Source organism: Alosa pseudoharengus, unplaced genomic scaffold (genome assembly GCF_046254945.1).
Source record: "Alosa pseudoharengus isolate Yale_2024_CS ecotype anadromous, Long Island Sound unplaced genomic scaffold, YU_APseudo_1.1 YU_APseudo_1.1_scf_20, whole genome shotgun sequence".
Classification (NCBI taxonomy): Eukaryota; Metazoa; Chordata; class Actinopteri; order Clupeiformes; family Clupeidae; genus Alosa; species Alosa pseudoharengus.
In genome coordinates this window covers 8,228,138-8,239,352 of record NW_027468664.1, presented here as the reverse complement: position 1 = coordinate 8,239,352, position 11,215 = coordinate 8,228,138, and the positions used below count along the sequence as shown (strand labels likewise).

General features: G+C 44.4%; 1 protein-coding gene across 4 annotated transcripts in view; it reads right to left on the bottom strand.

The window, feature by feature from the left end:
* Positions 1-6,073: 6,073 nt before the first annotated feature.
* Positions 6,074-11,215, bottom strand: part of slc38a4 (solute carrier family 38 member 4) — a 26,108-nt gene continuing 20,966 nt past the window's right edge. For all 4 annotated transcript variants that reach the window (XM_076296449.1, XM_076296453.1, XM_076296450.1 and 1 more), the window contains exons 14-16: positions 7,486-7,630; positions 7,161-7,258; positions 6,074-6,533 (exon numbers count right to left, since the gene is read on the bottom strand). In XM_076296449.1, the coding sequence (XP_076152564.1) occupies positions 6,426-6,533; positions 7,161-7,258; positions 7,486-7,630 (351 nt within the window). In that variant the 3' untranslated portion in view covers positions 6,074-6,425. The remainder of the gene's footprint in view (positions 6,534-7,160; positions 7,259-7,485; positions 7,631-11,215) is intronic.

The window sequence follows — 11,215 nt, the reverse complement described above, 5'->3', positions numbered from 1 at the left end:
CATTCTACCAAACCAGCATGACCATCTTACACCAAAAATGTCAAGCTTGGCAGGCTGGTCACCAACATGACCATCTTACACCTGCTGTATCCCACACTACAGGCTGGTCACACCAGCACGACCAGCTTCCTCAGATGGTCACTCCAGCATGTCCACCTGGTGGCCTAACCAGCTACACAAGACCAGCAAGAGCTGGAAGAAAAGGCATGTTTGTTGTTTTGTACGTGTCACATGAAATGTGCTATATAAATAAAGTTGACTTGACTTGACTCCAGAATGTTTATGAGGGAGACTCCTCAAGGCCACTGAGGATGGTAAAACGGTTGATGACCACTGGTTAACTGACCGGGAAACTAACATACTCCATGATGTTGCTATGCTACGTGCAATACTATGTCTACTCAATGTCGTCAAGTAACCTTTCTTAAATATGAGAAAACTGCAGAGGAAAACCAGTTTGGGCTGGTCTGAACAAAAACATATCTTTCAGCACTATCTGTGTCACCCTGTATTGTTGGAGCTGCATCTATTAGCCAATCACTGTACCACGTACAGTACGTCCAGAGGGGGAGGCAGACAGTAAAGTCAAGAGGAGACGGAGATCATCTCCACTTTATACAGTGGATTATTAAATGGGCACACATTTCCTGGAATCGCTCTCCATGCACGGCACAGTTAATCCGCACCGGTGAGAGCGAGGGTGGTAGCAGGAGAGAGAGAAATGAGGAAGAGAGAGAGAGAGAGAGAGAGAGGGGGGGACAGAATGAAATACTGTAACCTTGATGAACCATCACTTAAAATGTGGACAAAAAAAGCAAATGTTTTGTTTTAGATCACATGGGTACCGGAAGTGTCCTCTTCATCGCTGTGGTCAGAAAGCTGACCTGTATTTCTCATGGTCATAATCACCTCGTTGAATCACCACTGACTCCTGCATTTAAAGCATGCATGAGAAAAGGGCTGACATACCTAGAACTTCATTTCCATGGATCTCTCCTGGGCTAACATGGCCATGAATCAGTTACCAAATTAATTGTGTAAGTGTCAGGGACCGCTGTGAACTCATGAAGTAACACTCCAGATGTCTTATGACCGTCCACTCCCCCTGTGATTGTTCCAAGTAACCGGGCGCTCCTGCTGACTGGACTCCTGGGCTTTCTCAGAAGGATCGGTCAGCCAGTGGCAGTGACCGTCAGGAGAATGTGGAGCGCTGGTTTTCTGGTGGAGGAGAGGGAGCTTATTAGTGCGTGTCCATAGCCAAGTCTTCAGGAGAGATGTCACTGACAGGGGGATTCACTCTCTGATTCACATCATCACTTTCCCTCCATTTGTGTGTGGTGTTTTGCTCACAAGAGCCCAATTTATTTTGCATCCACTGTCATCCACTGCCCTCGGCTTTCTTATTGTTGAAAACGAATGATTTTCTATAATATAGAAGGATATTCTCAGGAACTGAAAATTGAGAATTTTTGCAAATTTTGCACATAGGAAATTGTTAAGCTGTGAATGCAGCAATACAGCAGATCTCTCTCAGCAGATAGAAGGAGTAATATCTCATTTATGTGAAATTATGTTTAAAGATAGATAGATAGATAGATACTTTATTGATCCCCAGGGGAGATTCAAAAGTGGCTATGGAAACAAATTTTAAGTATGTTGCCCTGTTTCTAGATATCAGACCGAAATGGTTATGAAATGTGTCTCATTAATGTTTGGACAATGCTGTTGGTTTTTTCTACCTTCCATAATTTGCCTCCTCTCTCTGTGTATAGCCTTGTACTTCTCACGCTAAGCCTTGAATTCAAATCTGACTCACTGAGATCACAGCAGATTGACTAAACCCCAAATAATCTGCCTTTTAAAAGCAGCACATTTAATAAACAGGAGCTGAACATTATTTTGTCAGTGGACTTTGATGGATTAAGGAAGGAGATACGTTGAGACTGGCCAAGTTTGAACTCCAGATGCTTTCTGAGGGGGTATCTGCAGGTTTGTTTGTGTATTATTATTGTGTGTGATGCGGATATAGGAGATGTTCCAGATGTCCAAAAAAGGAAGACTTAGAAAGGTACAAGAGAGAGAGAGAGAGAGAGAGAGAGAGAGAGGAAAAGGGATGGAGGAAACGGAACAGGATCATCCAACAGCAAAGGCACGCTGGGCTTATGTAACCGGCTCTGACATAAACCGTGCAGAGGAGTGTGACCTGCATCCTAACTCTAGCATGAGGATGGATGCTACACACACACAAACACACACACACACACACACATGCAAGCACGTATGCACAGTTTCAGACCCAGATGTGCATAAAGGCACATACACAATTGTGCAATCAGTCTAGTCATACCACAAACAGTGCATGGTGGCAATTAACAATGAATGCCATGCTCCGTTAGAAAAGGCAGCCTACACAGTACAGTACTGCATGTTATACTCCCTAAAATGGGATGAATCACAGACTGATTGTATTTTATTAGAATCACTGGGATCATCATTTAAAATAATTCTGTCTGTCTGTCTGTCTGTTCTAGTATGAATCCCCTTACATTTCCTGACGTGTAGGTCATCAGTGGTGGGTGTAGACTAAATGGACACAAGGATCCAGGCACACTAACGTGTGACTCGCAGAGGGAAAACATCACGGGTGGTTGTTATATGATGAAAGCTTTACAGTCTGGGGAAGATCTATTCATTTGTACCCTGGTCTGACAGCCAGTCACCAGGTTTCACAACGTGAGTTATGGCAATGTGACAATAACATACACAGACCATGACTCTTAGATTGTGAGTTTAATTAATGAGTCTGTTCTCATTACAGAATTACTTGTCTACACAGTAACACTTACAAAAAGCTGTTTGATCCCATCTTTTATATTCATCTTATTCCTTTTCCTTACTGAGTATTGTATCCCTCCCACCAGTGCAAATTAAGAACTTTAATCCCCAAAATAATTTTTTGACACAATATATTTAATCATATAATGGATCAAAATAATGATTGTGGATGTAGGCTAATGTAATAAAATTTACATTATGCCAAGCAGTGGGCAAATAATCCATCAGACACAAAGTCATTTCACATTTTTATTGTTCATTTTTACATAACAATGACACAGCTTCACTGATACAAAAATCCCCTTTGATCTGGCAAATATACAAGTGAATGTTAGTTGATCCACAGGAGACAGACATGTTGTATGGCATGACGATGGGCCAGTGCGTGCGTCTTACAGGCATGATGGCAGTAGTAGGGCAGATAGTTCCATACATGTGAGGTCACACGTAAAGACCAGGGAGACAGTTACCTGTGGCACTCATCACACTCATTTCCATACGCAATGACACATTCTTCGGTTATAAGGCTCTTAAATAATGCTGATACCGGTGTAAACATAAGCTCTGAATGCACTCCTGCTGTTCTCCAGAGGTTACGTGTGACATGCCTGGGGTGGTACCTGAGCAGTAAACACTAAGGCACAGCTCTAGCTAATGTGTGAATGTCTACGCCATCCCCGAGAAGGCGTTGTGTGTTGCATGTGTGCGCGCGTGTGTGTGTGTTGTATTGTGGCGCTTCACGTCGACAATGTTTCGCATGCCTGAGAAGACTTCCTTTTATTACTCCTGATCTATCTGGTCCTTCATGAAAGGGACAAACCACACCAGCATGGCTTGCAAAAGCCATCAGGCAGACACTATACTGAGCACAGCCACACCCCACAGATCACACAGACACACATGCCCAGAGCAGAGCAGAGAGCCCTGCCTGCACTGAGGGCTGGTGTGCAGCTTCTGCTAAAGCACTTCTATGGGAAATCAAACAGAAGCTATATGCTGAGGTCAGATGTTGAGAGGAGACGTATTAAGCAGAGAGGGTAGGTCCACATGCCAGTCCACTGTAGCTAATCTCTAAGCCTATACATTTAGTTCCAGTTGTATGAAGTATCCATACAATAAACCTGAGGCCCAGGGGCAAGATCTACCATGGGTTTGCATTCACCCTGGGGTCTCCGTGCCCTCAATAAGCTCAGTACATCTAACCTTCACTTCTCTGCCCAGATAGCTACTAGTCTGCCTCATGGATGACAAATCTCTATCAGTCCGCAGACAGCTCTGCTGAGAAGTTTGCTTTTGCACATTTCAAGCAAATGTGAAAGGTGGGCCGTCCCTGCAGTAGCAAGGCATCATGGGTATGCACCCTTGGTCTTGAATATGCAAAATCTTACAACATGCACATCTGCACATCAAGAATCAAGTCAGTAACAACGTACAATCAACATCATGCGGACATCTATGCATCCATGACTAACATGTACCATCATAAGCTGAAGAAACTACACAGAGACGTTAACAAAAAAGAAGCAATTTAACCATTTCACTTACTAACCAGAGACGTTTAGGTCTACATATGTAGAAAGCAAGCTAAAAAAGTTAACAGCATGTTACATCATAGTCTAAAACAAAAGTTCTAAACCCATTCAAATGCCAAGTCTCTAGAGGAGTAACCCCCAGAACCCCCACCCCCCAACCTACTAAACAGTTCAGTAAGTGTACCATAAAATCGATTATTTACAAAGCATATACAACTGTCAAAAAAGACCATGTTTGTAATCCAAAACATGCACATATTATACCATTTCATTTGAAATATCCACTTGATGTATGTATATAGAGAGATCGATAAATGATCTATAAATATTGTCCACTTTGGCTGGATCTGTTCAAAACATAGCGGCTATGTTTTGCAATGAACACCTTTTCAAAACGGATTGGCATTCCAGCTGATCAAATATTCAGAACCTGCACTTGTACAAGGCAATGTAGTCAGCCAAGGAGCCAACCAGATCTGTGAATCTTAGTGTAGTCGAGGCACCCTTTTTTTGCATGTGGATTTAAAAAATGTTTACTAAAAAGTGGGATATATTAATAGCAATAAAATTAATAGTGATGAGTATTCAGCATGGGTAACTAATTTAAATGATTTCATTCACTTATTACATTTGGCCGATACCGCCTCTCCCTATAAGTCAAAAACACTCCATATTCCATAAGCTACTATCTCTAGATTTTGTTGCCGATTGACATGATCGCTGCTCATCAGTTACCTCAAGGGCTGTATGGATCACAAACCCAATTCAGATTATCGACTTCATTCAGAGAGCTTCTGTGATATCAGAAAAAAAATGCTCATAGGAGCGTGGGGAAGTCTGGGAAAAAAGAAATAAATAGCACTAAACACAAACTGGTGTTGAGACACTTCACAGTGAAACAGAATGGCTATAACTGCACTTATAATGCTCTCGCACATAGACACATACGTTTAAGTCCAACTGCTTGAACAGTAAGTCACCCAAAGCCTGGTGAATAAGCCTGTTGAGCACTTTCACATTTTTTTGTCTACAAATTCTACGATTGAAATTTCAGTTTAAAAAAAAACATTCAAATGTATGATACTATCTATGTAGAAAATAACACCAACAAGGTGTTCCTGTTTAAAAGCTTGTGGTCTGAATCATTGCTTAATATACATTTTGACACGGTGACATACGACCTTCACTCACAATTCAAGGTCAAGTATAGGATATCTGTATCAACACAATTGGGATTTGAAAGAAAAAAACTAAATACCCTCATTCTGCCATTTTTTGAGTGAACATTTAAAAAAAAAAAAGGTGTGTTTGTGTGAGTGAATGAGTGTGTGTTTGTGTGTGTATATGTGTGTGTGTGCATATGTGTGTATGAACTAGCATGTTTGTGTGAAAATGCAATTAAAACAATCTAGAAGTGCTCTTTCTCTCTACAGAAACCCCAAAAACCAACTTCAAGTGCATGAGGACGACGACCTTGGACACAGACACAGGTCTGCTTCCACATGACCAGAAACAGCAGCTCTCAAAAACAACAACAACAAAAATCATCTCTCCCTCTCTTTACAGTTTGTGACTTTGAGGTCCCTGCAAAAAATAAAATAAAAATGGTTTATCCTGCTCACAGCACAACCAGTAACTGGCAGGCTACACAGATACTGCAATGGAAGCACCAACCGCTTGCCCCCCCCCCCCCCCCTACACCCCCCCCATCTCTCTAGATCTACGATTGCCTAATTACTCTGTACTCTGTTGACTCAACCTAAACTCAGTGACTACACTGCAAAAAAGATTGTTCACCACTTACAAATACACACATGAAACAAAACAAAAAACAAAGAAAAAATTAAAACAACAAAACCAACATAGCTAAAATGATGTCTGAAGGAGTCCGGTGTACTCACAAATGGAGTTCCTGTGTAATACTTTTGTTGTAGTTTACAGAAGAAAGGTGCATGTGACAAAAACAGCCATTTTGCGGAAAAAAAGTAGAATCTTTGGGGCAATCAGGGCCCATGGAGTTCAGCCCTTGATGATGATAGTGTTTCTCATGTCTGTTGCTTAGTGACCGTCTCCAGACGAGCCAGGGGGGTTGTGGATCCAGTCCAGCACGATAAGTGACAAGCTGACAATCATGAAGATAATGCCCACCACAAGGAAAATGGCCGCCTGAAAAGAAACAAAGAAAGACATGCTAAGTTTTTTTCTAAATTAGTAGCATGTGCTTTACTGGAATATAGTGTTGCTTCAAGTGTTGCTTCATATCAGAGGTTTTGCAACCAAATACCATTTGGCTGCATGACTTGGAAATGTTTAAAAGTGGATACAAAACATCCATCCATATATCGCCAAGCCACTGTATATCAATCTGGGACACACCAGATCAACTCTAAACAGGGGAATTGTTTGGAATTTCACACATATCCTTAGCCTTGAATGTTGGGAGTGTGCAGCTTACAAATTCCATATCAGTAAGTAAGTAAATTATAGTAAAGTCAATTTTCAGTAATTATAAGATAAGCAAATCATATGATTTCCATCTTACTGCCATTTCATTTAGCATTTTGTGAATTACAATTTCATTAGGTTACACAACGGTCACCAAATCTCAGTGTGAGGTAAGCCAATGGGGTGTGCCTTTACTCAGCTACACTGACCGGTCTAACATTACCTCCACCAAGGTCATGGGGTTCCCTCCCAGTGGGCAGCGGCACACATGCTGATAAGAGTATATTTTCTCCTGTAATGGACACTGCTTTCGGATCAACAGAGATCAGGACGAAGACGCAGACTTACCGAGATCTTCTGCGGGGAGCGGAGAGGTACACTCTTGACCAGCTTCAGGTAAAAGCTCGCAGGGAGGATGAAGATGAGCATTGTGGCAGCAGAGGAACCTACAGGGGGAGAGGGGCAGCCATAATGAAATTACATAGAGCAACAATTGCCAACATATTGTGAAATATGGGGGGGGTAGGTAATAGGGAACAGAGACAGTACAATTCTAGTCTGATGATGTGATACAGCTCAATAATTTGATACTGTACGTTCAATTTATCTTCCTACAAGCAACAGGTTTCACTGACCCAGAGCCAGTGAAAAAGGAAGAGGAAGTGATGCTCACCAATGAACCCGAAGATGTCGCGGATAGTGGGGACGAAAATCACCAGCATGTTGTCCAAGAACAAGATGCCAGCGGCGATGCCCACATGGCGGATCCAGTTGAAATCCTGGTCTTTAAACACCAACGTGATGATCGACGAACGGATCTAAAACACAACAAAGCAAATATCTGGTTATAATATGACACAACATTTCAACATATCTTACTGCCAGTGATGCATGTTTTAATGTGTTGTGTAATTCAAGAACCTATTATTAGAAAAAACCTAATTGTACAAACTCGTACAAAGTGACTCAACGAACAAGCCACCTTTCACACACAGTCACACATCTTTAATGAAGAATGACTCCTCTACCATTTACATCTGTTTGTGAGAGGATCATAAAGCCGAACTTGAAGCACAAGTTAATACGACAAATTATGTAAGCGTACTTATGTATCTGGAGATTTACCTTTGCCTTAGTAAGAACACAGGATATTATGATCAGAAAGGTCTACTATCCACAGTTCAGTGGTGGCAGGATATTGAAGATTAACGGGATATTGTGTTAATAAAACAGAGTTGCCTCCCAGGGTCCGGAAAGTATTTGGAAGAGGCCACTCTTCTATCCCCTTAAGCTTTTGACAGGAGTAGGTCACAACTAAAACAACAAGCCAAGAGATCCACCTCTAGGAGATAGCTGTGCTCTTAAACACCACTTCCCGTAAGAGTGTCACTTAAACTCATTCTCACACACACACACACACACACACACACACACACACACACACACACGCAAGTGATTGAGAAAAGAAGAGTTAGTGGCGTGAGCGCTGTCTGACGAGGTGATTAGGTTGTGCTAATGAGTCGAGGGAGAATGGCTCCTGAACACTGGCGTGGGGCGCCACCACCTAATAACACACAGGCCAGGTCACAGGATTTAGAGATTTAGGGTTAGATCGGCTCCGGCTGCACGGGAGAGAGAGAGAGAGAGAGAGAGAGAGAGAGAGAGAGAGAGAGAGAGAGAGAGAGAGAGAGAGAGGGAGAGAGAGAGAGAAGGAGATAGGAAGGAGAGAGGGAGGGAGAGAGAAGGAGAGGGAGGGGGAGAGAGAGAGAGAGAGAGAGAGAGAGAGGGAGAGAGAGGGAGAGAGAGAGGGAGAGAGAGGGAGGGAGAGAGAGAGAAAGAGAGAGAAGGAGAGAGGGAGAGAGAGAAGGAGAGAGGGAGGGGGAGAGAGAAATGGAGAGAGAGAGAGAGAGGGAGAGAGAGAAGGAGAGAGGGAGAGGCGAAGTAGGTGAAAGTTTACAGGGTATCAGGTGAAGAGGATCTATGGCGGCTCCTGTGGCTAAAGTATAGCGTCTCTGAGGCCAAGCAAGCAGGGGGGCCGCTGTGTGTGTGTGTGTGTGTGTGTGGGGCATGGGGGAGGAGTCTTTGAGCCGAGGATTAACTTTGACTGAAAGCCAGTGCAACTGCACGCGGGGATTGCATCAGCCACCAGCGAGGTCGGAGAGGTGTGGTAAAGCAGTCCCCTGGTGGAGCGGCGTGGGAGGAAGTGTGTGCTGCCCTCCTGCAGGCCAGTTCCCACAGGCATGGCTTTGTTTACACTCGCCTTCATCTCACGATGCAGGAGTCAGCGTGACACATGCCTAAACCTGAACTGTGGACTGCTGAAAGGGCAGCTCGTGAGCTCCTACTTAGAGAAGTGGAAGGACAGTATAGGCAGGCTGGAACTATTTTCCATGTAAATCCAGATGGTGGCAAATGGTTCTTTTTGCCTAAAAAACAATTGCCTAAAGGAAATGGCCTTTTATAAGAAGTCATGTCCTACTCACATGCAAAAACTATGAGCAACTATGGAAATGTAAGCAGCTATAAGCAACTATGGAAATTCTCATTTCTAACCTGACAAATTGTTCCGAAATTCTAAAAATAAAATCAGTGTCAGAGGCAATGTATGGCCTGACGTTGAGTACCAACTCATGACAACTTAATCCAAACACCTCACTCTGCAGACTTACACTAAAAGCTGATACTCTGGCAGTGGTGCACTTCCTAGCCTGCCAGAGGGAGGGCAGGTTGGGTTGGAGGCCGGGGTGGGCAGCTGGGGCTACTTCCAAAGGGTGGCCTCTTGTGTAACCAGGGACCCGGCCGAGGAGCTGGCGCCTGGGCGAGACATTTCTGCGGCCATTTTGGCTGCACCTATTCGGCGCCCAATAGCGAGCTCTGGCTCCGGGGGTGCGGAGCCCTCGGCGGTGGCAGCGGGGGAGGAGACAAGTGCGATATTTACTCAGGCCCCTGCGCTCCCACGGAGGTGGAACATATGGCACATGGGGCACCGCCTGCCTGCCTGCCTGCCTGCCTGCCTGGCTGCCTGTTCTCTGGGCCACTGGGTTCAGAGAGGCACCAGCCCCTGGAGAGCGAGCCCTCCAATGGTCCCGCTGTTGCTCCCGCGCCCTGCTCGTACGCCATGGAAAAATCAACAACGCCTATGGATATGCTGTGCGTAACGGGCCTAATGAGCTCCTACTGCGAAATGGAAGGAGAAGCTCCTTATGACAGCACCGAATTCTGCGAAAGGCAGCTTGCGTGTGTGTGTCTTCTTAAATAGACAGATCCCGATGCCCAAAGGGCAAATATTAGTCACACACAGATGCCACGAATACCTGGCTTGACTTTTTGTTTTAAATCATCCCAGATCTGATGCTGCAGGGCAGGATGTGCCTCTGTGCTTGCAAGGGCATGTGTGATAGGGAAAAAGAAATACACAAAAAAACGGAAAAAAAAACCTTACAGCAGTCCTTTAACGGAGGGAGGGGAAAAGTGCTGGATGGTTGCAAAATTAGCAATCCTCAACCTTCCATGGAGGCTTCTAACACCTTGAATTTTGCTGATCTACCATTTGAAGCTGCACTGACACAGGCAGCAAAAACTGTCCGTACACCTGGGCGGTCAGTGCAATGTTGACCTGAACGCTTGACTCTGGATAAGGAGCCCTCCGTGACAGGAAAACAGCAACACAGCGCTCAAGAAGCTGATGTGTACACGCGTGGGTATTCTTAGCCATGGTCAAGATAAATGGGGTAACGCCTGCGCTGACAGTAACACTGGCCAGAGCCGACCTCTCCGAGCCCTGGGTTGACCTCCGGGGACAAGGCTGCCAGTGTCTCCCGTCCCCAGTCCACCTCGGCCCCAGCGCTGACCACAAGGCTACAAACACCACTCGCTTGCCCTCTACCGTCAACGCCCAGTTTGGTACCAACCGTCAGGGCAGATATCTCTGCTCACCATCTACTGTGCACATACTATAGACAAGAACTATTAGATAAGAACACACTACGCACATTCATTTTCTTTTTTCATTTGGCATTCTGGATTGAAATATGCCACAGAGCCAGATCGGCTTCAGTGGAAGTATAATAACAATGCCCCGATCACACTAATAACACATTTAGATTACCATGGCTTTCTTTTCAAAGTACGTTAAGGCCTTAGGGTAAGGTTTTACAAGTGCCCATGTAAAGATACTGAAGCCTTTTGCTCGTTGTCTGGCCCGCTAACTTTCCCAGGGCAACTCGGCGCGTTCAATGCCATGCCGTGACCTGGGTGCCGCGGAGACAAAGCAAAAGCTAATCTCCCTCTGAAAAAAAAAAAAAGTCCCTGACATTTCAGCACAATCAAGAGCAAAGGGCTTTTTTGGAAGATCCCAAATGTCAGGTCTCATGAACGTGCCACGTATCGCACACAGATCCATC